This window comes from Seriola dumerili, unplaced genomic scaffold (genome assembly GCF_002260705.1).
Source record: "Seriola dumerili isolate Sdu_G_001 unplaced genomic scaffold, Sdu_1.0 BDQW01000056.1, whole genome shotgun sequence".
NCBI classification, from domain to species: Eukaryota; Metazoa; Chordata; class Actinopteri; order Carangiformes; family Carangidae; genus Seriola; species Seriola dumerili.
Window position 1 is genome coordinate 1,347,564 of NW_019174311.1, and position 26,833 is coordinate 1,374,396.

Sequence of the window (26,833 nt, forward strand, 5' to 3'; positions counted from 1 at the left end):
CAGAAAGTACAACCCCAACCAAGAAAATGCTGGGACAATGTGAAAAATGTGAATAAAAGGCACACACAGTAATTTATAAATTTCCCTTAACTTTTATTTCATGGCAGGGAGTATGAACACAAGATAAGTAATGGTTTTTTTTTGTCAACATCATTTGATTTGTAGATAAACATCCATTTTTGCCATTCAGGCTTGCAACACGTTTCAAAAAATACTGGGACAGTACAGCATTTACCACTTTGTACTGTTCCCACGTCTTTTAACAACACTCAAAACACATTTAGGGACTGAAGTAATCAATTTACTAAGTGTTTCAGGCGTTAGTTTGTCCCATTCTTCCTGCAAACAATGTTTTAGGTGCGCAACAGTTCGGGGTCTTCGTTGACGCATTTGGCATTTCAAAATGCGCCAAACATTCTCTATAGGAGACAAATCAGGGCTGCAGGCAGGCCAGTCAAGCACCCGCACCCTTTTCTTACGCAGCCATGCCTTTGTTATGGCTGCAGTATGCGGTTTGGCATTGTCTTGCTGAAAAATACATGTGCGTCCCTGGAAGAGGTTTCGCCTTGAAGGCAGCATTTGCCTCTCCAAAATCTCGATGTACTTCTCAGCATCGATGGTGCCATCGCAGAAGTGCAAGTTACCCTTGCCGAACGCACTGATACAACCCCATACCATGACAGACCCGGGCTTTTGGACTTGTAGCTGGTAACAGTCCGGATGGTCCTTTTCTTCTTTGGTCCGCAGCACACGCCGTCCATTTTTTCCAAAAAAGACGTGAAAAACCGATTCGTCTGACCACAGTACGCGTTTCCACTGTGCGATGGACCATCCCTGATGTCTCCGAGCCCAGAGAACTCGACGGCGCTTCTGAACACTATTTATGTAGGGTTTCCTTTTCGCATAGTACAGGTTTAGCTGGCATTTCCTGATGTAACTACGTACTGTGGTGCTTGAGAGTGATTTCCTGAAGTAGTCCTGAGCCCATACAGTTATGTCACTTATTGACGAATGACGGTTTTTAATGCAGTGCCATCTGAGGGCTCGGATATCACGGCCATTCAGTTTAGGCTTGCGTCCTCGGCCTTTGCGCACGGTAATTCCTCTGGACTCCCTGAATCTTTTGACTATGTTATGTATGGTAGAGGAAGAAATACCCAAATCTCTTCCTATCTTTCTTTGAGGAACGTTTTTCTTAAGCAGTTCAACGATTTTTGCCCTCACTTTTTGGGAAACTGGCGATCCTCTTGCCATCTTTGCTCCAAAAGGACCAGGCCTTTCCTCGAAGCTGCTTTTGTACCAAATCATGATTGCAATCACCTGTTGACATCACCTGTTTCAAATCACATCATTATTTAGTAAGAATACATCATTACTACCCATAAACTGCCCCCGTCCCAGTATTTTTTTAAACGTGTTGCAAGCCTGAATGGCAAAAATGGATGTTTATTTACAAATCAAATGATGTTGACAAAAAAAAAAAACATTACTTATCTTGTGTTCATACTCCCTGCCATGAAATAAAAGTTAAGGGAAATTTATAAATTACTGTGTGTGCCTTTTATTCACATTTTTCACATCATCCCAGCATTTTCTTGGTTGGGGTTGTAAAATATCAATCAAAGACATTACTGACAGTCATTTAAACAGGATTTATTTATCAAAACACTAAATAGCTTATTGAAACGCAAAAATACAAACTAAAGTGACTGTGGTTATCTCTATTAGTGCAACAGTTTTGAACAAAAAATATCAAACTGCAATGTGTATAACCTGAATTAACAATATGTAATAAATGGATGAATTAAGTAATGTGTGCAATTTACAAGCAATTGTAACTGACAAAAATAAAATACAGTTATGGATGAAGGTACAGGTTAACTTCACTGTCACAAGACAAGTTTGCATAACACAGGTTGACTGTAAGTGATGGAGATAAGGTGCAAAAAGTCTAGGAGCCGTTATTCATCATCAGTCTTCGTGTGTAACACAGTTTACATGTTGCAGACTCACAGTTTTAGGGAGAGGCTGTTCTGAAGTCTGTTCATGTTCTGCAGAACCAAATTAAAACACAAGGTTAGTATACGTTTTACACTGTGGTTTTACAGTTTTACGTTAGCAAACATGCTAACTTCAACTACAATAACATTACTAGTTACTCACATACATGACATTTGCCAAATGTGGATGTATGCAGTTAGCTTCTAAGACTAATTTAACAGTTGGTTATAAAGTTTACCTTGAATTGTGAAAGCTAACCCGTGTAAGCAGCATCTTTGCACGGCTCAGCCAGGAGCATATTGCAGGTTGCCAATGCAGGTGCGTGTACTTAGTGTCCTCGAGGACACAGGTCAGATTCACCCCTCACTCCTCCCCAGCTCCACCCTCTCATCCAAATATGGTTTCTTCTGGCTCCAAAAAAACAAGATGGTGACGTCCATTAAGCCAGAGACAGTAGAGAAATGGAGACACTTCATTTCCGATTATTCCCTGTATCTGTGTCACATGGGTTTCTCCACCTCCCCGCCCCTTTAGGATTGTATTAATTCCAATGGGCGAAGTGAACGCGATCACAGATTGTGACAGATTATTTCGCTCCATAGTTACCGAAATAAATATTGGACCCATTTTCCACAAGCCACACGTCTTCAGAACATTCTGACATCAGAATGACTTTTTTCAGATGAACAGATCAGGAGAAAATTTACTTTATTCGAGACCTGCCTCTGTCTCAGTGCCATACTCTCGCGAAATCTGTCAACTGCCGACATCATTTGCCAACCGATAACCAGTTTAGATGGACCAGAGTTATTTTTGGATTGACTTACGTGAAACCATGGATTAAACTTTAAAACTTAAATAAAACTTGTTTCATTGCTTAACAGTTGCTAAAATAGATTATTAGCCTATGAAACTGACATGACTTTTTACTGGGCTGATCAGAGGTAGTTAGTAGATAAAAACAGCGGCAAAAAAGGCACAAATTTGTACTGTATCCGTGTTGTATCATGTATTGTTGTATTCTTTTGACAGGAACAATTAGTCCATAAATTAGTGTTAAAAATGCCTGAGCTTTGTGCAGCAACAGGCTGTAATAACAAGAAAAACGGATCTGTCTTTTCTTTCCCAAAGGATGCAGAGAAGTAAGTCTAGACAGGGATAGATTTTAATATTAGCTACTGTCACATTTCATGCCAGTTGCCTTTGCTTGATGGAGGGGTTGGGGGACAGCGCCCACTTAGGAGACTGGAACTGTGTCCCATTTCATACCATTGGCGCCGCCTATAATGCGGTATCTCTGTATAGAGGATCTTTGATTAAGGTAAACTCAAGGCTTCAAAGGTAGTTTGCCACTTGGTGGAACCTGATTGGGCTGCAGGTACCACCTCATGCTACCAGTAGTGACAAGGACACTAGCAAAACACAAAACTAGAGTAGAATCAGTCAGGAAGGAGAGACCAATTGTCTGTGGCCACCACATGCAAAATTCCCATTTTGGGGGTTGTCTTGCTTTTGCCTCTCCATTGCACCTGTCACTTTCATTTGCACCAAAGCAGGTGAAATTGGTTCACAATCACCTGTGCTTCCTAAATTGAAGTTGTTGTAAGGATCAGTTCTGGCTGCTAAATGCGTTGCCTCGGTTGTGGAGGACGCCATCGAAGGTCTTGGCTGGAGATTTCCCCGAGGTGGCAGCTCTCGGGGCCCAGGGCGAGGAGGGCCTTGAAATCTTCTAGGAATAAGGCAGGCCTGGTTGGTTCCTTGGTAAGTATGGGCGGAGCTTGTGGAGCTACCGTCCCCTGAACACCCATTTGGGAACCCACTGCTTGTGTAATGGATTTTGAGCCAGTGGTGCCCTGGTGGGATTACTACAGCTTGCATCTTTCTTGTCTTTGTAAATATTCACCCAGCTACATCTTATAGAGCTGTAGCTGAATGGCTTTAGAGTTGTTCTTAGCCTCAGCTTCCTTCCCCCTATGCTGTTCCACATGATGTATCACATGTTCTTGATACATAGGACATGAGGGAGCATTCAACCCTGCAACTAATTCTGACGACTTCTGTACTGGCAGTGGTCTTAACTATCATGCGAAACAGTCTTTGAGTAGGTTGATATTTGTCCCATGACTTTGTGACTCTGGTATTGTTGCTCCACTCTCTGTAATTCATCTGGTTTGGCCTGGCATGCCTCCATGGGTTCATGCTTTTCACTGGTAGGGGGTACTCTTGGAGATGCAGAGGCATGAGAGCATCAGCTCTAGAGGTAACTCTTGGACATGATGGTTTGGCGACTGAGCAGGAGGGAGGGCTATGGGGTTCAGGCAATTCCCCCTCCAAGTTTACTAGTGGCTGTCTAGTCTCTGTCCTTTTGGCCTAGCGAGACACACCCACAATTCTGTCTTGCCATTTTTTAATGATATTTGCAAGGAGGGAGGCATCCCCTCTCCTGCATCTTTTGCAATGGTGTTTTCTTTTCAGTCATTTTAGTCACACAGTCTTGCAGTGCTCTGGCCACCCCAACTCACTCCGAGACCCACTCTGGCCCTCCCATTTCTCTCTTAAACAAGGCCAGGTCAAAGTTGTCTATCTTCAACACTTTGGGTACCTGTCCTTAAATGTTATCCTCATGTGGAATTAACCGATCTACGTATCTTTTTTCTATAGTTACAATAGCAACAATCCTGGAGTCATAGAAGAACTTCTTTCTAATGTCTCTTTCTTCCTGTGCAATGTCTTCAGTATCATGGACAACAGAGAGGATGTTGTTTAGAGGAATAGCCAACTAACTCTTATGCAGCTACCCATCTCAGCAGTGGTTGATCCAGCAGTGTGACAGTTCAGTGCTCTCCAAATGTTAAACCATTTAGTTAGTTGCCAAAGCTTCACATTTATCAACTTGGGCAACTGAGCTTTCAATTCTCCATATATGGCTTTAAAAACATTCTCCTTTCCAGAAATGTGTGTGCACTCCACGATTCTCTTCATATTCTTCTTGCCAGTCCATACAGCTTAATTTCTACCATCCACCACAATTTTTTGGTTTGTGGTTTAATTTACTGTGTCCATGTCTCCGCAGGTGTAAAGGTGATTGTGGAGTCTCTCCCTCGCTCAGAGTCCTCCCTGCTGTCTGTTAAACTGGGTTGTTTGGTCCTGAGAGACTTGACCACTCAGGGCACCATCTTCCCTGTCCTGGTGTCTCCCAAAATGGTAAGGTAGTGAACAGAGGTGGGCAGCAGGTTCATTATGTGAACAAAAGTTTGAGAAAGTGAATTGGAGATCCTCCTTATTTTCTAATGTGTGCTGTAGCACGTAATAATTTTAATCTCTTGTAGGACAAAGTTGTTGTTACCACTAATCAGCCATCTGGCCATCCCAGCAGTACTTTTGGTAAGACTTATGTTTTTTGCTTTTAAGAATTGATTTAAGAGTATTTTCTCAGTTTAACAAAATTAAATAACACTTTGAATGATCTTGTAACCTCATGACTACTTTTTGTCAGTACTAATATTATTTTCTATATGTCTTTATATAATTGTGTATAAATAAACTTTCAAGTTTATCAATATTTCTGGACTGCCAAATGGCATTTCTAACAATGTCAGCAAGTTCACTCAACATGAAACTGTTTCTTCATTTATGTGTGTGTGGTTTCTGACTTTTCTTGTCTATAGATATTTTTAAAAATACTCAGGATTATTTTTGACTCTTTTTCATCACTACTTAAACCTTACTGTAGTGTAACTTGGCCTCTGCCCTGTTTAAGTACAGTCCAGAACCCCTGCAGAGCAGACACTCCACACTTAACGTATATCAGCCTCAGGTTTTACCTGCTCAGGTTTTAATATTTGTGGTTCATGAGTAGTGTAGTCAACTTCAGTACATTCAGCATCAGAGCTGAGAGAACTGGAACAGCAAGCAGAAACCATGGTGAAAAAACAAAAGGGGAATTGTACTGCTCTGCCCTCCTTTCCCATCACCCTTATCTCTTTCCACTGTGATTGATTCAGTTTGAAGTAATTTTAAGACAAGAAAATGTTCCAATGTTTCTAAAGGTTTTGAGCTTGCTATGCTCCTGTATTGCTCTGTGTGTAATGACACAGCAAAAAGGCTGATGATTTGACTAAAATGAGGATTTAATTGTGGACTGGTGATTCAAATCATCATCATGTAGGGAGCAGTCCTAATCATTAACATTTTCATATTGTATGGTGTAATGACAATACCTGCCTCTGGGGTCACTAATAGGGCTTTTTGCTCATATTCCTCTTTACAAAATGCCAGTTCAATATCTCTGTAGAGTAAAGATGTAACAAGAATCAGATTGTGGTGGCAGTATGAATAGCAGGGCACCATACTCCCACCATCATTGACCAAAAAGTTAGTCTCGTAATAGATACATTTTTTGTTTGTTTTTGTTTTGTCAGGATGCAGTGCAGAGTGCTCATCATCACCAGTGTTTGAGATGATTTATGAGCGCAACCCTGCAAGGTGTAAGTTTGAGAGAAGACTGGAAGTGAGCACGAGTCCACTGAACATTGTCTACAACCCACAAGCGATCAAAAAAGTTGCTGAATTCTTCTATAAAGGAAGAGTTCACACCTCAGGCAAGTACTGAAACTTGCTTTTATGCTGTAAGTGTACATACATGTTATTATATACGAGTTAAAAAATCAATTCAAACAATTAACAAAAGGAATCAGTGAACAACACTGCAGACACAATGATAGTCCTCTAACTTAGATTATTGTATTTAAAAAATGTCTTTGATCTGCAGGTTTTGGCTATCAGTCAGAGCTGGAGCTGAGAGTGGCAGAGGCTGCCAGGAGGCAGTACAACAAGCTGAAGATGCAGACTAAGGCAGAGATTCGACAAACCATTGATCAGCTACTCGTGGGAGAGTTTATTGTAAGAGAGATTCCCTGGATGGTGACTTGTAATAATTGTTTGTTTGATCATTTCTAAATACAGCTGATGTGTTTGCTTTATAGGAAAACAGTAAGCGTTGGACCATGAAACTGGACATCTGTGCACCCCAGGTGATTTTTCCAGATGACTTCCAGTCAGGGGACCCGATGCTAGTTGTTGTTGATCTAGGCAGGATTCTCCTTACAAACTCCCAAGGTAAAACAATCAGCCATTTTTGAAATAAAAGGACATACCCAAATATTATTATTATATTATAATAATATTATTATTTAATGTGGTTTCTAAGTCAGCTCATCAGTATTCATTTTCTTTGAAGATGACAACAAGGCCAGCCCTTCAATGCAGCCTGAAAAGGATGACATGAGTGACGATGAGTACCAAACACCCCTTGCCACCCCGCCAGAGTCTCCACCACCTGAAATGCACGTGCCTTTGAAAGCACAACATAAAAGCCCTGAACTTCCCAGCCTCATATCTCCCGAAATTACACAGGCCTACAGCAGAAAGCTTTACGAAAAATACTCTTTGTCCTTTAAGGACCTGCAGATAATGGTTGGTCGCTATAAGGACAACTGGAAACATCTTCAAGAGAGTGAGGTAGGCCCCACTCATGTGGTGGAGAAGTTTAATGTGCTGTTGCAGCTTGAGCAGAGACTGCGTTATACATCAGACCCCCAGCTCCCTGGGGCCGTGCTGTCAGGAGCTCTACCAGACCTCAAAGTCCATATCAACCTTGAGAAGATGACTGCCCTTAGGAGTTGCCTGGCTAGGCTAACCAGCCCAGCTGTGAGTGAAGGAGACAAAAGTCAAGAGAGAGGCCCCAATATAAGGTCTCCTGACCCTCTTACCCTTCGCCATGACAAGATATTTCAGAGGGAGGACAGCTCCTGGAAGCTGCAAGGTTCAGCCAAGAACCTGACACAGAGTGTGATGACTTTAGAACAGCACACACGAGAAGTCTTGGTAGAATCCCGTCTACTATTAGCTGAGTTCAACATTAATTACATGCAGCTTGGTGTAGAGAGTGATGGCCGCTACATATCTGTTCTCAAGGTATTTGGCACCAATGCTCATTTTGTCAAGCGGCCTTATGATGCTGAAGTATCTCTGACTGTCCATGGTCTTCTGCTGGTGGACACATTACAGACTTATGGCTCAGACTTCGACCTTCTTGTGGCTTCTCATAAGCATCTCAGTTTTGACATACCCACGGGCAGCCTCCGAGAGAGCCAGCCTTCGTCCCCTGTATCATCCCCTGATGGCAGATCTCCTGAACATCAGGGCCACCATAGTGAGTCAACCTCTGGTATGCCTGTGGATAGAGTCTCCCCCTTCAGTTCCCTTTTCAAAGACCAGGAGGCCCTAATTAAGCTTGAGTACCAGTTTGTGAGCTCAGACTGCCCTTCCATGAACCTTGACAGCTCTCTCCAGGTGACAAGCATGCAAGTCAACAATCTGGACATCATTCTCAACCCTGAGACCATGGTGGAGCTACTCAAATTCCTCCAGAAGTCTTTCCCCAAAGAAGAAAGCACGTGGACATCATCAGCGCAACAAAATAATGCACAACCTTACTGTGAGCTAGAGGAGGGAACGTATCAAGCCACTTATGACCAGAACAAAGAGCTGACTGTAGAGATCCACCGCCTTAACCTGCTTCTTCTTCGGACTGTGTCCACTGGCACTGTCCTGGCTGCTGAGAAGAAAGGGCTGAAGATTGCCACTGCAAGCATCACTGGCACCAAGGTAAATGTGTCTATGGGCAGTCGTTTGGACATCAGTGGTTCACTTGGGTCCATGCAGTTGGTGGACCTGACCCAGGAAGGAGGCCGAAGCCAGTTTGTGGTCAGCATTGGCAGTGTTGAGGACAACTCCTCAACCCTTGGCGGACTAACATTCCTTGCTGACACAGGAGATTCTCCCTCAGAAGCTTTAAATTTTCACCTTATGGAAAAAACACAAGGAGACTGTTCCTTGCAGCTTCAAATGGCATCCTTGCACTATAATCACTCAGCTAAGTTCTTGAAGGAGCTGAGTCTGTCTGCTAATGAGGTAGAAGACAATTTCCGCTCCATGTTGAAAACTGCTGCAACCAAAGTGTCAACAGTTCTAGCCACCAAGACAGCAGAGTACAGTGGTATGGTGTCACTGTTCGAGACTCCCTCACGGAGAACTCGAACTCAGAGTCAGAGCTGGGCTTATCCATTTGAAGATGAGGAGGATGTTCCCATGGAGGAACCTGAATCCACCTTGGACACATTCTTGGTGAAGCTCACCCTTAATATCAGCGTTGAATCACCAGTTGTGTCCATTCCCCGTAAGCCTGGACACCCTGAGCTGTTGGTTGGTCATCTGGGAAGTATAACAATCCAGAATTTTGTGACTGGGCAAGACTCAGATGGAGAGAGGTTGCAGGTGTTTGTCAAGGATATTCGGCTGTATTCACTCAATATGAGTCATCTGGTTTTGAAGAGGCCAGCCAGACGGGATAGTGCTGGTACCATGTCACCATCTCACAATGGGAGCATCAGTCGTGATGAACCACAGTTCACACGTCATGACTTTTTTGAATCCCTCAGCCGGGGAACAGGTGAGAATTAGTTTCAAATGTTACAAATGTTAAGAATAGTTGTATTCTGAATGGTACATAGTGTGTAGTAATGAAAATAATTCAAACATGCAATTTATATGCAGCTTGTAATACAATGTTACAATTTCTTTATCAGCCTTCCATATATTGAAAGACACCACTATAAAGTTCACCCTGGAGAAAATTCCCGTTGACGAAGACACCTCTCAGTTTACCTTCCTTACCACAGAGGAGCCCTGCAGGAGCACAGGGTTGCTAAAAATTGAGGGCAAATTCGTCACCCCAGTTCAGGTACTGTTCAAGTATACAAGACTAAATATCTAAGTATATACATAGTCTATATATATATATAAGTTTAGATGATGATTGTGTCTCAAACACAATGCCAACTTGAGAGAGAGATGACTCCCCAATAAAGGCCTTGTAACAAATAGAGAGAGGTCGTTAGCTTTACTGTAATACCTCACAAAGTCAATTCAGTAAACTGCAGCGCTAATTCCATCACCACAACAGTAATCTCATACTCTGTTGCTCTCAGTTATTCTTTTTAATGGAAATACTGTCCTCATTCACTCATTTCTCACTCAGTTCTTTCCATCACAGTTAAGCTATTGTCAATGAAGGTCAACACTTGTTGCAAATGTTTTACACATTCTGCCAAGAAAGAGATTATTTCCCCTGAGCTACTGGAAGGTTTTTAATATGATCTATGCAGAAACTGTTGCGTTTCATTTACATTAACTGCAATTATTTAGTGAGTGAAAACAATATCTCTGTTGAAAGGAAATATGCAGAGCTACACATTGAGTATGATGCAATAATGCCATGACAGGAATTAATCAAGACAATGTGTAAACATGGAGGAAGTGTTGAGTTTACATCAACAGCAAAACGGGGCTTCCTCCTACAATATACTGGGTAAAGTTAGGAGTAAAGACCTGTCTGTAATATAAATCTGGTTCTCACTGTAGTTAAAATAAAGACCTCAGAGGCTGAGAATTAAAAGTATGTACAGTTGATTACAATGCAAGTCAAATGAGATTTAGATGTACAGTAGTTGCCTTTGACTTTGACTGACAGCGCCCTTATTTTGCTGTACTTTGTTACAAGTGTTAGGGTAGGACAAATTATAACTTTATCATTCTTATTAGAGAATGGAGTTTGGTAATCTAATAATGCAGCATATCTCCACCCACAGTCGATATGAGCAGAAGTCTAATCAGCTAGAATAAATGAAAACATCTGTGTGGGTGTGCAGAGCCGTTACATAACAATTTTACAATGTTACTAAGTGTTTATTAATGGTTTCAATATGTGATTCTCTGGTGATAGGTATTCCTGTGCAAGTCTGTATATGAGCAAGTCCTGCAGACACTGGACAATTTGTCCCTCATTGAGGAGCAACGTGTCACACCCAGCCAACCGCCCACACCCCCACCACCAACTCCTTCCTCCACAAGACCTCATCGCTTTCCTGATCCCCAGGGAGGGCTATTTGCAAGGGACCCTCCCTATATTAGCTTCTCCCACTCATCGTTTTCCTCTCCTATGCCTCTCCAGTCTCACAAACCTGCTCTTCAGTCTCCCACATTCACTCAGCTGAAAATGACCTTACATGTGGCAGAATTGCAGGTCCAGCTAAGTGCTGACCTGACCCAGGGCTCCCAGGGCTTAGTCAGTCTGCGCTTCCAAGATCTTGAGGGGGACTTTACCAGAGACCACCCTCACTTACTGGCAGTCCAACTGGCACTGCGCTCGCTGCTAATGGAAGACCTCCTGGAACAGAACCCTAAGTCTAAGTACAAACATTTGATGGTGTCTCGTGGAGCTCCCAAGCCCTCCACCTTTAGTCCAAAGGAATACCTTTCTCAAAGCTGTCCATCAGCATCCAATGCCCTGTACCCAGATATGCCTCGCTCACTGCCTGCTCACATGGAAGAGGCCCAGAACGTCTTCAAGCTCTACCAGAGGCATCCCAGCACTCCTTCAGCTAGCAGTCGCAAATCCAAGAGGGACCCGGACTGTCCCAGCACTCCACCCCCCTCTCCTACCCACCATACACCCTCCCCTCAGCCACCTCCAAACTTTGATGATTCATTAGTTCATATTAATGTGCAGCTGGTGGACCAGAACCACCCAGAGTTCAAAACACGCTATGGAAGTGTGGGACGAAGTGTGGATATTGACTTCAACTGCCTGGACGTTTTGATTACACTGCAGACGTGGGTGGTCATCCTAGACTTCTTTGGTATTGGCTCCACAGCCAATAATCATGCTGTGAAGGTCCCTTCATCACTGCAATCAGGACACCCTTTGCATGAGCCAGATGTCAATGAGGAGGAGACAACAGAGGCCGTCAACACCAAAGTGGACTTAAAGGTAGGTCAATGGACCTGGTGCATCTAGTTAGGCTGGGCTTTCCAAATAAGTCTAGTTGGTAGGCTGTAGTTCATGTATGTGTAATGTAATGTTCATGTAGATTACATATACGCAGTATGTATATACTGTATGAAAAATGATATGCTATGTGTTCTTTATATTTGTTAGCTACACTAGCTGCATTGCCTTGCAGGTATGGCAGTGTCAGTCTGTGGGGTCTGTCCATCCATTACATAACTGTATCTGTTATCAAATGGATTCAATTTTTTTGAGACATTTATGGTCCCCAGAGGATGAATGCTACTGAGTTTAGTGATGCTCAGACTTTTCCTCCAGCACAACAGAAGGTTGACAGTTTGGTTTTTGAGTGAAATATCTCAATACAACAGTTATTCATATAGAGACATACAACCAGTCTCACACTTACAGTACATTCACACCTATGGGCACTTTTAGAGGTGCCATTCAACCTATTGGACTGTGGGAGGAAGCTGGAGTACCCGGAGAGAACCCAGGCACCTTCTCAAAGTGAGGCAACAGCCCTAACCACTGTCCACCGTGCTGCCCCTAATAATAAATAGTGAACATAGTTCCCATTATATGACTGTAACTTTATAATTGAAATGAAATGAAACAGTAGCTTTGTGTTATTGGAAAATAATTTGTATACCACACCGTTTTAAAAAGATTGTTTGGATTTGGATTTCAGCCCACTCTTGAGATGGAATGATGTGCTATCCTGCACTTTAACAGGGACACCATGGTATAAATTGTATCTCTGAAAATGTTCTAATTTTTCTCTCTCTGTCAGTCTAAGTGAAACTTTAAGAGTCAGTTCTGAAGTGAATGCTTCATGACTAAACTTGTCTGTGTTTTCATTTTTAGGTTCATTCTTTGTCTCTTGTACTGAACAAGAAACTCAATGAGCTTGCCAGAGCTAGTGTGTCCAAATTATCTGCTCATCTTGAAATGTTAGGTGTGTATGAAAAACTTCATAAATTCACCTTGCTTAGATAAAACAAACCCTCCACACAACATAATTTTCTTTTAGGTTCTTGAAGATAATCTGATATTTTATGTTCACATAAAACTTTATGCCTAATATTTCAGAAGGAAACCTGGAGTTACAAGGTAGTTTAGGAAGTTTGTCCCTGAGTGACTTGACGCCACATGGTGATCTCTACCGTGAGCGTTTCACCACACGAGGAGGAGAGGCCCTTATTTTCAACATCCATAAGTATATATCACAGAAGATTCAACAGACAATTACTCTGCACCATACTAAAGAACTTGGAAGAATTGGTCTTTTTTTAGTTACCTTTGTGTTGTGGTCTGTTCAGGTACGGCCAGCCTGATCCCTACCTGGAGCGGGAATGTGATATCAAGGTGTTTCTGCAAATGGCGTCAGTGCAGTATGTTCACACCCAGCGCTTCCAGGCGGAGGTGGTGGCTTTCATCCAACATTTCACCCAGCTACAGGATGTCCTGGGCAGGCAGAGAGCTGCAATGGAGGGCCAAGCTGTGAGTACCGGTGCTGGGGGTCTTTATCATGATAGGCACATAAGCAAGATAACCTCACTCCAGTTTGCCCCTGGATAATTTCAGTAGAACTGAAAATGACAGTGCTAGATTCAACTAAAATGCAGACAGGTCTTACATGTATTACACAGTTATATTTTTGATGTAAAAAAAATTCTCAGCTGATGCCTACTCAATTTATTGTCTAAGTTAAGTTTTCTCCTACTCTTTCCTCTACTCTGTCTATCAATTTCACTTTCTTTATCTAACCTTCTGTCTCTCTGTGCAGGTGAGGTATCATCCTCAGCGGGCATCCAGGGTTTTGCTGGATATTGAGGCTGGGGCCCCAGTTATTCTCATACCAGAGAGCTCACGGTCACCAAGGGTCATTGTGGCCAACCTCGGCCAGTTGAGGGTGCAGAACTGCTTCCTACCTGCTGGGGCTCATGGAACCTTTTCACTCAGAGACAAGGTAGAGAAACTCACCATGGCACATGCCTTTTTCCCTTCTCTGGTGAGTCACGCTGCCCGTTCATCCATCCATACATTGCTCACTGACTGTCCTTTCTCTTCCTCTTCTTTTGACTAATTACACTGTATTCATTTATTAAATTTATTACCCAAGTTTTAAAAATTCATAATAACCTTATGCTCCTTGGTATATTTACTACTAACATGCCAGTTTGGTCCCCTGAAAAAAAGTAGTTTTAGTAGCTTCATGTCTAAATCTGGTGTGGAATGCTCAACTAATACACCATTGCAGATAGTTTACTAAAGATTGTAAAGCATGGTTCCAGAACTAAACCTTGTCAACATCTTTACATGTCTTTGGCGTGGTGTAGCCATTCAATTGTGTAAATATAATGTTATTAAGGAAAGAAGTCAAACGTTTTGGGTATTGAGCTTGTTGCCATCAGATGAAACCTGACAAAATCTCTCAAAGAATATTAAGCTTTTGCAATCAATCTTACTTGAATAATTTACCAATAAGTTATTATTCTGATTTAGATGTTTTGAATTTAGCTGATTCTATTTTTTACACATTTTTTTGTTAAAATGACAAATGATGAAAGGTCAGTGTGTTTTGGCAGGAGAACACAAGCTTATTGGACTTTCATATGCATCTTGTGTTTTTTATGAAGAATTTTATACTACATGCAAATTCATACGAGGATCCATCCCATTACAAGGTACATGTAATGGTTTTGCTTTGATGTGTTTTACCTTTCAATTTTCATCCTACACCAAGTTTTAAAGAAGCAGAAACTGTCCCATGAACACACCATAGACAGCTGCCAGTACATGTTAAAGATTTCTTTGACATCATGTGTCACTGTTAACTGCACTTCAATGCAGTTTCAGATTCATAATGATCCTGTGTTTCAGAAACTCTGATGAAGCAGCCCCTGGTTTGCAGTTTATCTGTTTGCAGTTGGTTATGTGATGAACTGAGCTTTCTGCTAAAACAAATATTGCATGTATTGTTTAAAGGAATACACCAACTTTGCAAGCTCCTTGATTGTGTTTGTATTATATCAATAGAACGGCCCTTCTGTGTACCAATAAATGTGATGTTTCAGATGGCATTGCTTTTGAAAAGACACATTTTGGAAAAGGAGAGAATCTCATTTTGAGTGTCTTTAAATTAGTTTGTAATTGAGATCTCCAGATACTTCCATCATAAGGACTTCAGAGGTGAAAAAGCGTGATAAAAGTGTTGCTATGGAGTTAATGGGGATGAGTTTATTCTTATTCAAGTTTAACTTGTTTCCTGAATATTGACCAAGTTATATTGAAAATGCTTGCAATTTCAAAATTAGGTTTGAAATATATAGAAGGTAATCATTTGTGTATAATGAAAGTTGCTTAGTTGTTCCAGTTCTGTTAAAGTAGCCAGCAATTCAGTAGTGATGACAAATATGGGAGATAAAGGGCCCTGCCTCATTCCCCTGATAAAAGGGGGAAGAGCAGGATATTGAGGTACCTATATCATTGTTTTTGGCCCCAAAGAAGAAAGATTAAAAGTCAGTGTTCAACTTGAATTCATGAGACTCAAATCTACAAATCTACAAAAGCCAGAAATCTTGGTGTATTTATGGACTTGGACATCAGCCTACTAATACCTTAAAACATGGATTTGGATTTTGGATTTTCTGTCTAAACAAGATGCAGAAATACTTTTTCATTTGTTAATTTTCAAGAGGCTGGACTATTGTAATGGTGTCTTCGCAGGTCTTAGTAAAAGACAGCTGCTGCTCATCCAGGAGCTGCCAGAGTGCTCACTAACACCAAGAAAGTGGAGCACATCACGCTGGTCCTTAAATCATTGGACCAGCTTCTTGTATGTCAAAGGATAGTTTTTAAAATGGCTTGTCAATAAAGCATTAAATTTCGAGCGTAACTGCATCTCTGATTTGATTGTACATCATTAAGCATCCAGACCCCTCAGGTCATCTGGGACAAGTTTACTCAGTGTTCCCAGATTTAAAACCAAACCAGGTAAAGCAGCTCATACTTTCTATGCTCCTTGCATCTTGGTTGACTCAGTCATGACACCCAAATTAGAATTATAATTTACTCAAAGATCTCAATATGTTTCCCTACCTTAAGTCATGTACTGTATACACTGATCAGAGAGCTTAATGGCAAAAGTTGGTGTATTGTTTTGATCTGCTTTGATATTGAAATGTAAGTGTTTTGAAATTTTACGTTGCTGTCATTGAGAATATCTGTGTTTCTTGGTGTTTGACCCATTCGATCAGAATTTTCAAAAATGCAACAAATAACAATAGTTCAAGTATTTCCTTTAGACTAGGTCACTGCTGTGTGGTTTTTCTGGCTCAGAAGATGATGGCACAATATCAGTTATTATTTTTAGATGGAGATGCAGTGAGCCTTTATCAAACTTTTATCAAATAGTAAGAACATAAATATCCATTTTCTACCCATCACTGTCACAACCACATGGCCCAGCCCTCACATGTCATTCACATGAGTTTGAGCATTGTTATCCACTGTTAAGAAGTTGAAAAGGCTTTTCAATCAAGATGGATTGGTAACTTCTTTCCAACAGTAAAGCAAATCATTAAAACAGAATCATTAGTATTTATCAAAACTACATCAAACCCCTTGGTAAATAATGTTGTGCTTTGTCCTCTTTAAAAAGAAATTGTCTGTTTTTGTATGTATGTATTGATCATATTGCTAAGTGGACTTGATATGTAACTGTATGTCTCTTCTTTCTTTTTCTTAACAAAGGAGCGTGTCCAGGGTGCTGCAGGAAGCCATAGTGAGCAGGAGAAGCCTAGAACCCCCCCGTCCAGCTCCTCCTCCTCCACAGGTTTCACCCTTGGTAGGCCCCAAGCCCCAGACACAGGAAGAGAAGAAGATGGCCCTGACAGCTTAGGTTAGTATCGATGCAAAGTTTGAAAGAAAGCTATACACTGTATCTTCCACATACAGAACTGGAAGAACTGTATGTACATACAGTACTGGAAGTACTGGAAGTACTGTATATAAGAGGTAGAGCTGAGGCACCTGAAAAGATGGACCTCAGTAATGATAAAAGGCTTTGAAGTTTACTTTGAACTTACTATGTTGCAGTTAAAAGATTTTATTTGTTTTAGCATTGACCCCCTAGGATCACCATGAACAATTCACTTAACAAAATAAAGCCCAAGACCAAATGGGCTTTCAACTGATATTCTTCTAAGTTCCAGAAAAAGCCAAACATTTCTTGTGGACTGTTGTCCACCTATCACTTGTACTCTTTTGTACTCTTATTTCTCTCCACTGTAAACTTCATAGAAAAAGTTATCTTTAAAAGCCACTTGGTGTGTTTTTTCCCCATTAGAGGACCATGTGTGCCTGTTGGATTGCATTGCACTGGATCTACAAGAAATGGATATCTTTGCTGCAGAGCGTCTGCCTTGTCAGCCCTGGGAAAGTGGTGGTAAACCTTCCGAAACGTCCGACCTCATCTTTCCTTCGTACTCTGTCCGTCGCACTGGAGACAACCTGTTAAAAGACTGCTGCCGCCTCAAGCTTAAGGTGGAACGCAACCTGGACAAGTATGCCCTGCTTTTTATTATTTTATTGATGGCAAAAGTTATGATCATTTTACAATTAAATCACATTGATGACCATGGCTCAGGCTTCTCTTGTTGATCTTTTTTTTATTGTTATCCTAGTGGTATCTCTGTGTCTAAAGAAAATACACGTTAGAAACATGTAACAATGTATATATTCACTTTATATTGTATAACAGTTAGCAAATAGTGGCCCGTGGACCATAGCTAGCCCTCAAACAGCAACAGTTCTTTCACCCAACCATGAAGCAGCCCACTTTTTATCATGTGTGGCTAAATTGTCAAATGAGTATGAAAGAGCCTCTGTAAAAGTGTGAGTGAAAAACATCATTCTAGCTTGAAGACAGACATTTGCTTTGTCCAATGAGTCCAGTCAAGGGGGGTTTGGCGCTTCTGAACCAATGCTAATTTCTGTGAGAGGGTGCAGGAGGAAATGTATAGGGGAAAAAGAGCATCAACACTGTTTTGAATGATGTAAAAAGGTTTTTAAGGAATTTGCTTTGGTGTTTTGGAGCATAACAATAAACATAAGAAGAAAAGAAATAGAAACAAAGATTAAACAAGCAAGTACTGCAGGTCAGATAGCCTAATAACACAGACATACCACTGGAGCCCACTTTCATACCACATGTGGAGTGTTTATTGACATTATATAGCTTTTTGGCTACTTTTCATTTTTACCACCATTGACTTCAGCATCACACTACTTAGCAGAGTATTTTCTCTAAAAAATGCAGTAGGTATGAATTTGCCCAGTGTTGGTATAAGACCATACTCACGATTCAGACTCATGTTTATGTTCATTTATTTTTATTAGGGAGCTGAGCCATGCAGTACCTGACATGTCCATCCATGGCAACCTGTCGTCAGTCCACTGCTGTCTGGATCTGGACCACTACCAGTTGATCAGAGGGCTACTGGAGAACAACCTGGGAGAGCCTGTTGAAGAATTTCTGCGACCCTACAACCTGCAGGACCCCAGCACCTATGTTAGAAAGCATGCAACTACACATACACTCAACCAACCAGTTTAACAGATTATTGCAGCCAACATTTTTGTAGCAAATTCTATTTCTGTCATGAAATCCACTTGACCTGCCCTTTTTGGCCTGCTCAGTATGATATCCTATATATATTGCTTAGGTTTGATTGTTGATTGATTGTTTTCTGTCAAATTTAGATAGAATATAGATAGATTGAAACTTATTTGCATGGGAATCAAAATGTTCTCAATTGTTTTTTGCCAACATTGTGATATCATACAGCAACATCAGCGATTTTTAAAGTTTTGTTAAAATTAAGCTGCAAAAAGGGGCCCCATATAGACCATGTCAGGTCAAATGGTAACTCCAAACTCATCTGAGTTTCAGTGTAAAAAGTCTATGGCAGCGAAGAGGGCATGAAACTCACCACAATGCTTTGCAGATGCAACAGCGAGGAGAAAGGCAGTCTTACCGGACAGCCATCTGAGATCAGCCTGTTCCAGTGGCTGACCCAGGAGTAGATTTCCTGCATGCCCCTCACCTGCAGCAGAGAAAGCACTGCTGCAATGCATCTGGTGAAGATCCAAGACGTGTGCAAGAGATGGGAGAACCTGAAACTCACATGCTTGTCCCTCAAAGGCAAAATGAAGAAACTGCCTGTGGTGGGGTGCCACTGGCACATGCTAGTATGCGTCCTTCACAGCAATGCTTGTAAACCAGTCTCTATGACACAGCCTGGAGAACATCCATTATGTGAAGCATGTGAAAATGAAAAACATTTGCGAACTGGTTCAGTTGTCTGACATCTACAATCAGGTGAAAGCTGCCATCCCTCTTTGGAACAAGAAAGTAAGCTCAGTTCAATTGCCCCTCAATTGAACAGAATTTTCTACTCAACTTACTTTGTGTATATTCTGTGGTGCTTTTCCTCAGAAACAACATTGGACAAGGTTGACAACATCCAAGGGTCTGAAATCAAGGCCACCCAGTGTCTGAGATGTTTGAAATGGCTGGTGTCCGGACTTTGGAAGTCAGGCCTGACCCCCATGACCTTTGGGTGGCCCGGGAGGTTGGTTGGTGGGACTCCTGTGTTTGGGTGCCCTATCCCTTGGTGTCTGAAAAGCAGGCTGTGGATGGGGCCCACTAGGGGTGCCTCTGTTGTAAAGAAGAGTATCAGACTCTCAAGGGATTACAATTGCCTGCTGTAGGGGGAGGTGTGCTGGTGTGTCCACATGTAGACTAAGGTGTCCAGCGTAGGTCAGCAAACTGTTACCTGAATTTGTTTACCTATACACTATGCACCCAAGGCCTATTGGGCTGCAGGCCCAAACATCTGGCTTGTAATGACAGCATCATGTGACATGTCTTCGTACACTCCTCTAATAAGGGGGACTGGGCAAGCCATACGTGTTGCCAAGCCAAGGTCAAAGTGGACCTCAGTCTTCCAAGTTCTGTGGTCCTGAAGGCAAATACCTTGAGCAAAGCATCACTCAACTCTGCATTGAAGCATCAACTCCACCTTGTAGGACATGGGGGAGAGAGAATTTCCGATATGTCCCGTCCAAGCTGCTATATCATAGCTCTTGGTAAGAGGTCATCAGTGATCCTACACTGCGGGTGAGAGCAACAGGCATCTGGTCTAAGGGCTTGATCTGGAGATACTATCAGAGAAGCAATAGAAGCATTGATTGAAGGCATTTGGTGTACCTCTGTTTGGGAGGTTTGGCAGTGTACGGCACAGATGTTGGAATTCTGAAGGCAGATGGTTGTGAAGAGACCACTGTCCAGATATGGCCATCTGAATGGCTTGCTTAACTGTGGAAAGGTCAGTCTCAACATCCTTCAGGGAATCTGCTCATGACCCGTAAGAACCTGTCACCAAGGGCAGGGGGGGACTCCCTTTCTGGTTCCTCCTGCTCTCCTTCTTCCTTATCAGAGAAGAGATTCGTCCTCTTCATGTCGGTCAGAAACAGAGGGTAAAATAGCTAGGCTATCCCTCTCATTGTAGGTCTGGAGCTGTGGCTCTGAAGCTGCAGTGGCAGCAGCAGTGGGGGGGCTGCCAGGCTGTAAATTAAGAAGGGCTTTAATTTGGGTTAACTCTGAGGCTTACAGAGCACCTGTAGCTCTGTGAGGCCAGCAATGTAGCAATATAGTGAGAAAACACTCAGCTCCAAATCCAATTGTGTTAGTGTCACCACATGAAGATGGCTACTTTCCTGGAAAAGTCCAACGCTTTAGGGTCTTAGTACAGACAAAACACACAGCGGTAATGAGCACTGGCTATGTAGCCTCTGGGGGACAATAAAACATAGCTTCAATTGATAGGTTACAAGGCTACTAGCATACGTGGTAAGCACCGATACTAGGTAATGCTAAGAGCATACACAACCTGCGTGTATAGGCAAGAAGATGAACAGGAGATGACTGCTCGGTGACTGGCCCCTTTATCAGGTTTCTTGTGTCACCCAGGTCACACATGACTGTTGGTATTATGTCTCGACCTCCTGCACATGCAACACAATGCATATCCTGATATTACATACCATCTCTGGTGGTCAGGAAGAATGAAATAAAACTTGTAGTTTTTGATACTGATGTTGTATCTCTCTTCAGACGGTGTTAAGTGGAGATGTCTACACGAACTTGTCATTCCTGGTGGACATGATGAATGTCAGTCTGGAGCTCTTGGACAGCCCCAACCCCACTGACCACAAACATTCATTAGCAAGGTGAGCTTCTCCCATCTTTAAATATTAAAAAAAAAAAACTAAAAACCATTTAGATTAGCATTTCTTTTCAAAATCTATAAATATGCATATGATGCATATGCATATGTGCTGTGGAATGAAAAAATTGTTACGAAAAACCAGAATTTGCTCTGACTTCTTACAGAATACCAGATGCCAGCTTAGTATGGGCATTTCTAATAGTTGAAAATAAAGTCACAAATTCCACAGAAATGATACACATGAAACAAAGCCCTGCACATCAATAAATTCAGGAGGTCATAATGCCAGTACCATGACACACTGTGTTGAGGCACCAAAGATCTCGCAGCCAAAAACTGTATGTTTGAGGGGATGGACTTAGAGTAACTTAACTCTGAAAACCTTAAAATTAGGGTATCAGTGCCCTCTCTGGTTTAAAGTGTTTGTTGTACTTCTAGTTCTTTTTTTAAGAACACTTAATCAAACAGTCATTTTGACTAGAACATGGTCAGAAATTGGACAGTGCATTTTCCCATGGGATTTCTTATAGTTGCACTTTAAGAGAGAAACTAAAATTAGTTGCAACTTTAGAGTACCCAGCTGTTTTGGGCAGATTACCTCCTCTCACATTTATAGCTAGTTCATCTGAAACCTTTTATGGACTTGCAGATTGAACCACTAAGTTGAGACTTGTAAAAAAGACACTTATCTACAGTCAAGTTAAAAAAGATGCTATTTTAATGTTATTTTTGTGTTTCTCTTGCAAAGGTTTGACTTTATGAAATCCAAGCTCCTCTTTGAGACTTTCTCCAATGGATCCAAGTCTGTCAACCTGGTGTCTCACTCGCTGCTGGCATATGACACTCGGTACACTGGGCTGAATAAAAGTACTGGTAGAGCTGATGGGGTAAAATCCAATGTCTTTGACTGCATCCTTCAGCCCTCTAAAACAGGCTCTAACCGTGCGTCACTACAACTGGAACTGCATTACAGGTATCACTGAAGAATTTTCAAGCTTTCATGGAACATTTGCACACATAGGTTGATCTAGAGATTTTAGGTCATTTTAGATAGTAAAGAGTTGGTCAACTAAGCTGTGGTCCACCTTCCTTCAGATCCACACGTGACTCCTCCTGCTTCACGGTGGTCCTCAACAACCTTAGGGTCTTTCTCATCTTTGACTGGCTCCAGCTGGTGCGAGAGTTCCTGCGGACGCCAGGGGAGAAGGTGACAAGTGGTGCTGAGGGTTGTCAGCGATGGCCCAGTAACAGCAGTACCGACTCGGGCACGATCAACACCACCACCACTGGGGCTGTCATGCCAAAGACAGTCAAGAGTGGTGTGGTCACCAAGAGGTCCACAGTGCCGGTCACCCAGGACCGCTGTCTGGAGGTCAAGATCAACGTCACAGGTCAGCATGTTTGGACCTATTTCTATTTCTCATATTTCAAATCTCTTTGAAGCAGGAAATATAGATGATTGACCATATTAACCTGTGTGTGATATGAACTTTAAATGAGCTGTCCCACGTATTTAGCTGGTTTTGTCTTTTAAAATTATATTTTCATCTGGTCTTCAGGCACTGAGTTTGTGGTTGTGGAGGACTCGTCCTGTCTGGATACCAACGCCATCATTCTAAAAGGGACCACTGTCCTCACCTACAAACCCCGTCTGCTAGATAGACCTTTCTCTGGCAGCCTTGCAGGAATAGAGGTGAAATGACATCTCCCACTGCCATAGCACTAGTTTGTGGTCAAATATTACTTCTGAGACTGATACTTTTACCAGTGCTACCGTTAATTAGGACTCTTAATCAAAGAATCCCAGTCTCTTGCTACAACTTGCAACTCCCCCACCCCCCACCTCACCCCACCTTTAATGGCTGAAACAGTATCCAGTGAAGCTCAGTACACATTGGTACTTGTACTTTCTGTATGTAACATGGGATTAGTACACACTGCATTAGTGCACGAGTGCTACTAACTACTGCCAACATTCAGATTATAATTTTATTATCTTTAATTCAGAGGTATCTTGTCACCCCCAGGTTTTCTCGTGTCGGCTTGGCAGTGAGCAGGAGACAGCGCTGTCCATAATTGACCCTGTCAATGTTCAGGTGGAGCTGTGTGGGAGTCCCACATATCAAAGCAGCTCAGGTCTACTCGATGCCTTCAATGTGGAGGACATCCCACCACTTCTCGAAGTAAGGAGTTAGCAATCAACCAAACTAAGATATGCAACATGTGCATGGCATCAACCAGTATATGCTCCTTGTGGTCTGGACCAGTTGCTCAGTGGTCTCTGGTGTGGTCTCCTATCCAAATGGACAGTTTTTTTCTGTGTTGCTAAAATACAACACTATAGCTATATGTATTATAACAAACACATTGCAGAATGAAAGATATGTGGTAAGATATGATGTGGTAAGATTAGATGTGTGTGCCGTCATGTCAACAGCCACTCTCACTCTTCGCTCTGAGATTTATTAGATTGTTATTTTCTTGTTATTTGATTGTTATTGTTCATTATCAACAGCCATAGGTCTTTTACAATTGTTCTACCTGGAGATGATGCACAAGCTCTCACAGAGACCGGTCTGGCTTGTGTACTAGACTGGACAGCAGTCGGCAGTACTGTTGAGATTCATTAGGCTGCATTATAATTCTTTATAATTCTTTATTCATTATCAGTGAGGGTAATTTCAGATGTTGCTTACTGTTTATAGCCCATAGGCCTACTATTTACAAAATCAAGATCTAGTTTGTATTCACAAAATAAAGTTTGTGAAGTGGCTGCGTCTGCAGGTATCCCCCCATCCTACCTGGAGTGCACTTGCTGACAGATGTATCAGCTGACATTGACTTTTTGAGTCTGAACTCTCTTCCTCACTCCAGTCCTCATCACTAAACCTCTCCACCATCAGACTCCCCCTCGCTCAGGTCCTGTAAAAGTGCCAAAACCTTTTGAACACTGTATATTCTTCTTGTTTTTCCTTTCTACACTTCTTTCCCATTCTTTCCAATTTTTTGTTTGGAGGCTAAACCCCCCCCCCCCCCAAAAAAAAAAAAAAAAAAAAATGAAAACAATAGCCAGTGAAAAGAAAATAGATGTGCAAAAACAAACCGCAAAATAGAAACATTGTAATAATTCATAATATGGCCACAGCAGTCAGAACAGAAGCCCTTACTGCCTCCAAATGTTTGACTATTTGTTTTGCCAGATGTGCACAATGTTTCCTCCTGTTGTAAGCCCGACATTCTGCCTGTGTGAAGACCCCATGTCTGGGTTCCTTTTGACAAAGCAAAACTACAGGAAACATTATGCACCTGTTTTCACATGATGGCTAGTGCTCCCCATCACTAACAAACTGGCTCTGACATGTAAATGTTAATTGTCCATGTTCTCTTGAAGGTTCAGTTTCCTGCTCTGGACATTCGTCTGTCATACAACGACATTCAGCTCTTCTTGGCCATTGCCAAATCCATCCCAACTTCCAGCGCTCCACTGCCGTCTGGCTCTGACACCTCCACCACATCCAGCACTGAGCCCACTGCTACACACAAAGATAGCTTCAGGCAAAAGACTGAGGCCCTCATAGGTATGTAAAGCAATGTCAATGTAAGGTTTTGTCTTTTTTTAGTTTATTTGACATTTAATGAAATTTTAGTTTCTTGATGTTTGTTAGTTTTATTCTAGCCTTAGTTAACAAAAAGTTAACTTGGCACTTGTTACAGACACACACACACACACACACACACACACACACAGCTACACACGCTAACTTGTTCCCTTGCTGCTAGAATAAATATCCTACTCTTGTGAATTTTCAGACGGTGTTCCTGAGTTTATTTGATAATTTACTTAACAAGGAACAACTAAATCATTGGATAACGTGACAATATTTCTTTAGCAAACTAAAATTTTAGATGTTTGACTTCCATCATTAATCCTAGAATTTACTAATTCCCTCTCATTTTCAGTTTCATTTCCATGGTCTAAATGATTTTCAGAGGCTTTCCATCCCAAAAAAGGGACCATATGTCAGCTCTACCTCCTGAGCCACAGATATGCAAAAGTTTTAGCACTCATGGGCGAAATACATGTTTTTTTGATTTGTTTTGCACATAAGTTGGGGCACCCTAATGAGTTAATGAAATTCTGAGTGTTTTACAAGTAGAGGGGTCCCTAAACTTTATTAAACAATTACTGTTTATTTGTTTTTGTATTAACTTCAGTTATTAAGTGTATATAAGTTCATCAAATGAAATATAAAAGCTCATTTTTAATGTCTGTTTGCTGCAGGAGTTGGATTTACTTTTAAAAAAATTAACAAAATATGGAATTTGTCCAGGGGTGCTCAAACTTTTGTGTACAACTGTATATCTATGAGAAGTAGAGTTGGGTAAGGAAGTCAGAAAGTATTAAAAGACATGCTAACACATTATTGGCTTTCATAGTCATGAAATGCTTGAAATTGTTCTTATTTGTGTAATCTTATAGTAAGGCCACTGTTTAGTAACAGTGATGACGTACTGTTCTCAGAAAAGTTATTTATGTGGTTGTTTTTTGTCTCCACAGAGGGCCAGCTGACCCGTTTACAGGACCTTGGCTTCAGGAAAGATGACTGCAAAAGAGCCCTGATCCACTGTAAAGGTGAGTGAGACAACTTTAACAATGCTCTCCACACATGCGTGCCGTAGGCTATAGAGCTCACAGCGTCTTGATTATTATTTAATGAAAATCTATATAAAGACAGAATAATGTGTCCCTCAGGTCAACTGGACCAGGCAGCCACATGGCTCCTGGAGAATGCTGAGAACATGGCAGGCCATCCCAGAGCCAGGGGTGACTCTGGCTCCAGCAGCCACTCAGCTCCTCTGTCTGGGGTGGAGGTGAGGGCCGAAAGTGTTTGCATCTGTTTCATCGATGACTGTCTGGACTGTGACATACCGCTGGCTGAGCTGACCTTCTCTAGTAAGTCTCTTTTATGTAAAATATAACTGCATCATCAAACATATGAAAATTGGCAACATTTGTTTTCTTCGCATTCAGATATACATATTTTCTAAAAGAAAATGTTCAGTTAGAACAGTTTCAAGCTTTTGCCTTTGTTACAGTTATAGTGATAGATTGGAAAGTTGAGAGAGAGAGCGAGAGAGAGCACAAGACAGAGAGAGAGAGAGAGAGAGAGAGAGAGAGAGAGAGAGAGAGAGATTCTCACACAGAGCACAGCCTCCATCTGGATCCACAATAGTTTAGTCTTTATTTACTTCAACTCCAGACTTTGATTAGAGGCAGATCTTTATGCCTTACACCCTCTGTTTAATATGTAGAGTTGGTCATAGTAGTATCTAAGTGTGAAGCCTCATTTTTGAATAATATGACAGAAATGCCTTTCGTGCTGTCCAGGATTCAAATTCCACACTGACAGTCAGGGGAGTTAAGTTAAGAGTCCAGTAGGTATCTTGCTTGTTTAACTAAAGCTGCCAAATAGATGTAGTTGAGTAGAAAGTGTAATATTTCCCCCTTTTCCCAACCCCCCTGTAATCTCTGTCACATAGTAATTCAATAATAAATAATAAAAATCCAAAAGTTTCCTTTTTATCATTATTATTATTAATTTTTTGGGGGGATTTCTTGCCT

At 41.6% G+C, this 26,833-nt stretch overlaps 1 protein-coding gene across 1 annotated transcript in view; it reads left to right on the forward strand.

The window, feature by feature from the left end:
- The window catches only part of vps13d (vacuolar protein sorting 13 homolog D), a 90,505-nt gene that overhangs the window by 20,672 nt on the left and 43,000 nt on the right, over positions 1 to 26,833 (forward strand). The window contains exons 14-36 of the mRNA XM_022741902.1: positions 5,075 to 5,205; positions 5,331 to 5,385; positions 6,423 to 6,602; positions 6,773 to 6,903; positions 6,987 to 7,119; positions 7,241 to 9,514; positions 9,651 to 9,805; positions 10,847 to 11,893; positions 12,779 to 12,869; positions 13,004 to 13,130; positions 13,234 to 13,414; positions 13,701 to 13,925; positions 16,670 to 16,817; positions 17,265 to 17,481; positions 18,317 to 18,488; positions 21,096 to 21,211; positions 21,959 to 22,183; positions 22,306 to 22,601; positions 22,770 to 22,903; positions 23,238 to 23,393; positions 24,602 to 24,788; positions 25,769 to 25,843; positions 25,964 to 26,164. Coding sequence (XP_022597623.1) covers positions 5,075 to 5,205; positions 5,331 to 5,385; positions 6,423 to 6,602; positions 6,773 to 6,903; positions 6,987 to 7,119; positions 7,241 to 9,514; positions 9,651 to 9,805; positions 10,847 to 11,893; positions 12,779 to 12,869; positions 13,004 to 13,130; positions 13,234 to 13,414; positions 13,701 to 13,925; positions 16,670 to 16,817; positions 17,265 to 17,481; positions 18,317 to 18,488; positions 21,096 to 21,211; positions 21,959 to 22,183; positions 22,306 to 22,601; positions 22,770 to 22,903; positions 23,238 to 23,393; positions 24,602 to 24,788; positions 25,769 to 25,843; positions 25,964 to 26,164 — 6,657 coding nt within the window. The remainder of the gene's footprint in view (positions 1 to 5,074; positions 5,206 to 5,330; positions 5,386 to 6,422; positions 6,603 to 6,772; positions 6,904 to 6,986; positions 7,120 to 7,240; positions 9,515 to 9,650; positions 9,806 to 10,846; positions 11,894 to 12,778; positions 12,870 to 13,003; positions 13,131 to 13,233; positions 13,415 to 13,700; positions 13,926 to 16,669; positions 16,818 to 17,264; positions 17,482 to 18,316; positions 18,489 to 21,095; positions 21,212 to 21,958; positions 22,184 to 22,305; positions 22,602 to 22,769; positions 22,904 to 23,237; positions 23,394 to 24,601; positions 24,789 to 25,768; positions 25,844 to 25,963; positions 26,165 to 26,833) is intronic.